Source organism: Colobus angolensis, unplaced genomic scaffold (genome assembly GCF_000951035.1).
Source record: "Colobus angolensis palliatus isolate OR3802 unplaced genomic scaffold, Cang.pa_1.0 Scaffold4, whole genome shotgun sequence".
In the NCBI taxonomy this organism is placed as follows: Eukaryota; Metazoa; Chordata; class Mammalia; order Primates; family Cercopithecidae; genus Colobus; species Colobus angolensis.
The window spans coordinates 16,103,842-16,108,816 of NW_012117376.1; the positions used below are offsets into that span (position 1 = coordinate 16,103,842).

Below are 4,975 nucleotides of genomic sequence, written 5' to 3' on the forward strand. Positions count from 1 at the left end.
GTCTCGCTCTGTCGCCCAGGCTGGAGTGCAGTGTCGCGATCTCGGCTCGCTGCAACCTCCGCCTCCGGGTTTACACCATTCTCCTGCCTTAGCCTTCCAAGTAGCTGGGACTACAGGTGACCACCGTGATGCCCGGCTAATTTTGTTTTCGTATTTTTAGTAGAGACGGGGTTTCACCATGTTAGCCAGGATAGTCTCCATTTCCTGACCTCATGATCCACCCGCCTCGGCCTCCCGAAGTGCTGGGATTACAGGGGTGAGCCACCGCGCCCGGCCATGGCAGTTCCCTGCTTGACTTTTCCCTTTGGCTTAGTGATTTTGGGGGCCCAAGATTTATTTTCCTTTCACACATGTGTAACTGTATCTGTAACATAAATTCCCAAAATTATGATAGCTGAGTCAAAGAGTAAATGCCTTAAGTTTTACAGATACTGCCAAATTGCCTTCCCTAGGGATTGAATCAATCTTCAGTCCTATCAGCAATATGTGTAGGATTCATCTTTCTTCAGTCTTAACAACAGTGTGTTGTTGAACTTTTAAGATTTTGCCACATTATTTTACAGTTCCAAAAAACAAAAACAATGACCCACTGAGATTCTGATGGGAATAACGTGACATTTATAAACTCATTTGAGATACTCCTTTGTGATATTGTTTTTATGATATTAAGTCTTCCAACCAGAAAAGTTTATCCGCCATTTATTCAGATTTCATTTACTTCAGAGTATTTTTTATTTTTATGTTACTATTTACATTTTGTACCTAGATATCTTTTCATTTTAGGGATTACTTTTTCATTTGTGTATCTAACTAGTAGTTGTTAGTGCAGAAAAAAATAATTTTCATATATTCCTCTTATATCCAGCACCTTACTTACCTTAATAACTTTAGCAGTTAGTAATTCTGGCATTGCCTCTCCACTGAGCATGTACGAGTAAACAAGATGGGTGGACCCTGCCGTTCTCCAGTAATAACGCTGATGAGGAAAATGGAAAATGAACAAAAAGAAAATTTATGCAATTGGAAAGAATTAAAATAGTGTCAAATGACAGTACTAGAAGTGAGACGGTAGTCAGGGAAGACCTGCCTCTTTTTAAAAATTTATTTTTATGGCTGGGCACGGTGGCTCACGTCTGTAATCCCAGCACTTTGGGAGGCTGAGGCGGGCGGATCACGAGGTCAGGAGTTCAAGACCAGCCTGGTCAACTCGGTGAAACCCCATCTCTACTAAAAATACAAAAAGTAGCTGGGCGTGGTGGCAGACACCCGTAATCCTAGCTACTCGGGAAGCTGAGGCAGAATTGTCTGAACACGGGAGGCGCAGGTTACAGTGAGGTGAGATCAGTGCCATTGCACTCCAGCCTGCGTCACAGGGCAAGACTCCGTCTCAAAAAAAAAAAAAAAAAAATCAAACAAAAAAACCACACACACACACACATAAACAAAAATTCTTTTTATTTGTATTATTTTTAAATTTAGAGACTGATTCTCACTTTGTTGTCCAGGCTGGTCTTGAACTCCTGGGCTCAAGCAGTCCTCCCGCCTCGGCCCCGCAATGTGCTGGGATTGCAGCCATGAACCACCACACCTGGCCAAGACCTGCTTCTTGGAGAAAGGTGACGACATGCTAAGCTCTAAGCGGAAAGAACTTTCCACTTACGGGAATGAATGGCACTACAGGTTCTTCCTGCCCACTGCAGACAAAACCAATTCACTGAGAAGTGCTACTGCAGTATAGAGTTGCATTAACATGAGGCTGGCCTCAGGGAAGAAGGGTTACCACTCAAGTAAGTTTTCCTGAAGGCTCAGCTCAGAGGTTAGGGTTTTTCAGCCGGTTTGGTGTGGGCAGAGCAATAGGGATTGGGTGCTGCTCATTGGTTGGAGATGCAATCACAGGGGTGTGGACTACACTCCTCAACAGCTGAGTCCGCCTCTTGGGGGAGGAGTGGGGCAGAGGAAGCGGGTGGGTCATGAGTCACGAGTCCGGGTGGGGTCAGTTAGTTGCCAGAATGCGAAAGTCTCAAAAATGCCTCAAAAGACCAATCTTAGGTTGTACGATAACGACGTTAACCTACAGGAGTAATTGGGGAAGTTACACATCCGATGTCCTCCGAAACAATGGCTGGTTATCATTCACTACATTTTAGCAGAATTCACCCCTCATATTCCTAACCTCCCGGTCTTTCATTAATTTCATAAAGGCAGTTTTAGCCCCCGAACAAGGAGGGGACCTGTTTAAGGGAGGGGCTATGATCATCCTAGCTTAAACGTTAAACTATACATTCTCCCATGGTGAGCTTGGTTTATGCCCAGAAATGAGCGAAGACAGCCGCCCTACGAGGCTAGAAGCAAGATGGAGTCAGCCATGTTAGATTTCTCTCACTGTCTTTGAAAAGGCGGTTTCCAGGAACAGCGTTCAGGGTAGGGGAGTTTCTATCAGACTCCTTTTGGTCATTTTTTTCTAGTCCTCCGATTCTGAGCGCTTCCCAACCCTTTTCTTGGCGACTCAACTGCCGCTGTTCTTACCCACGCTGCTTCTCGCGGCTGCGCGAGACCCTGCACAATCCAAAACATTTCCCAGCTAAAAAGGTCCCAACTTCCGGAGGCCGCCCGGAAGGGGCGGGGCTTATGGTAGCTCATTTGTACGCATAGGCCCGGTTGTCTGAAGGCTGACGGAAGTGCTGTATGTTGTTGCCGGAAGTGGGAAGAAAGAAAGGTTGTGATGGCGGCTGTTGCTGCATCGGAGGTGAGTTCGACCGACTCTACACCGGGGGTTTTGTTGGTGAGGGTTCCGGGGAGCGGCCTGGAGAGAGGTGGAGGCGAAGTCTAGTTTCGCTTCAGGGAGGCTCAGACACTGGGATCAAGTCGGCGGTGGAGGCCCTAGGCCCAGCCTGTGGGGACCAGCGGGGACTCGGCCTGGGCCGTCCTGGGAGAAGCCGAGCTGGCTCTGCCTGAAGCCAGTTCTCCTTGCCGCAGGTGCTGGTGGACAGCGCGGAAGAGGGGTCCCTCACTGCGGCGGCGGAGCTGGCCGCTCAGAAGCGCGAACAGAGACTGCGCAAATTCCGGGAGCTGCACCTGTTGCGGGTGAGTAGTCTTGGAGGCCGGATCAGATCCGTCACCTGGCCAAGCCTTTGCGCTTTTGTAGAGGGGACGAGGAGGCCACACTACTGCGTGTGACAGACCAACAGAGCAGGATCATCTGAGAGGAAAGTTCTGTTCGGTGGTACTCAACCCTGGCAGCACATGGGGATCATTCTGAGAACGTTTGAAAATATACCTGTTCACTCCAGCCCCCCTCCTACCCACATCCAATTTAATGTATCTGGGTTAGGTTTGGGAGTCTCCATTACTAACAACTTCCCTGCTCTATGATTCTAACGAATTCTTCATTTTACCTAGGGAAATATGTAGAGCTAGAGAGGAAGAAACTTGTGTCAGTAAGAGACCTGGTTCACTTGATTTAAAAAATAATCTTCTGTCAGAATCTGTTTGAAAAGGGAGAAAATAATCATCTGTCTCTAGGGCTTCTGGGGGAAAAGAATAAAAAGAAAATTAAAAAAATGGGAAACCTTTGAAAGTCTGTAGCTTGGTAGTTCAGCCCGTTGATAGGGAATCGGATGCTTAAGTGCCCTGGAAGTGCAGAGGAGGAGAGATGAATGCAGTTTGTGGGTCTCCAGGGGGTGCCTCATGTAATAGGTGACACCTAAACTACTGTTTGAAAGCCAGACAACTAAAGGAGTTAGAGAAAGAGAATCCAAGCAAAGGGAACAAATTCAAAGAAAGAGAATTTGTATTAGGGATAAGAGTCCAGCAAATAGCTGGCTGCAGTTGGAGCAGAGAAAGAGACAAGCAGACCTTATTTCAGCATGGAGTGACCTGACAGCTAGGCCATGGGTTCACAAAACCCCAGAATCACTCTGATTGTTGTAGTGAGACAAAACAAAGAAGACTTCTCAAATCACAAGAATGACCACATATTTCTTTATTCTGGCTAACACCAGTAACTGTCATTACCAAATACAGCATTAGTCTCACTCTGTTACTTCTGCCTCCTATATAAAAATTTAAGATACCTAATTGTAGAACGCCTCTGCTTTCTGACAGTACCCAATCCAGATCCTTAACCCTCCCCCTAATCACCTGATACAAACCCAAATCCTGGAACGAGCCCCTCCTAACGGCCTTTCACTCAAATGCCCACAGTTCCCCGTGGTTTGCTCTCTTCTTCTATGCAACAGACTCAACTTTGTTGACCATAGGTGTGTTCTTGGTGTCTTTAATTGCAGGGCTTTTCCAGAGCCAAGAATATCCTAGGGATGGTAGTTGGGAGGAGTATCTCTCTTTGCCTAGGGAAAGTTAATCTAATAAACAGTTAAAAAGACATGCTTAAATATTTAGAGTGATTGTGTAAGGAACACATGTTTGGAAATTAGGAGGCAGGGCTTCATGGACAAACTGCCACCAGCTTATGACCTAAGAAATGTCTAACTTAAGTTTTCCTTAAGATGATATACTCATTTTGTTTTATACAATTAGGTTTATTTAAAAATAGACACCTCTCACCGCTACCCCAAGCTTCAAAAAAAAAAAAAAGACTCTTTAATGGTACATCAAATTCCTTTCATTTTTCATTTGCCAATGTAAACTGTGAAAATATTTTTAAAAGGAGGGGAACTTGGAAAGCGTTAGAGGCATTAAGATAGGTATTAAATCCTCTAACCCAAATTGAGGCATTTTTCTTGAATTAGGATTAAAAGATAATTGAGGCCCGGTGTGGTGGTGCATGCCTGTAGTCCCAGCACGTTGGGAGGCCGAGGCGGGCAGACCACTTAAGGCCAGGAGTTCGAGACCAGCCTGGCCAAACTGCAAAACCCTGTTTCTACTAAAAATACAAAAAAAATAAGCCAGGCATTGTGGCATATGCTTGTAATCCCAGCTACTTGGGAGGCTGAGGCAGGAGAATTGTTTGAACCCT

General features: G+C 45.8%; 1 protein-coding gene across 1 annotated transcript in view; it reads left to right on the plus strand.

Annotated features, from left to right (window-relative positions):
- Positions 1-2,671: 2,671 nt before the first annotated feature.
- Positions 2,672-4,975, plus strand: part of SYF2 (SYF2 pre-mRNA-splicing factor) — a 9,652-nt gene continuing 7,348 nt past the window's right edge. The window contains exons 1-2 of the mRNA XM_011955635.1: positions 2,672-2,746; positions 2,977-3,084. Coding sequence (XP_011811025.1) covers positions 2,723-2,746; positions 2,977-3,084 — 132 coding nt within the window. The 5' untranslated portion in view covers positions 2,672-2,722. The remainder of the gene's footprint in view (positions 2,747-2,976; positions 3,085-4,975) is intronic.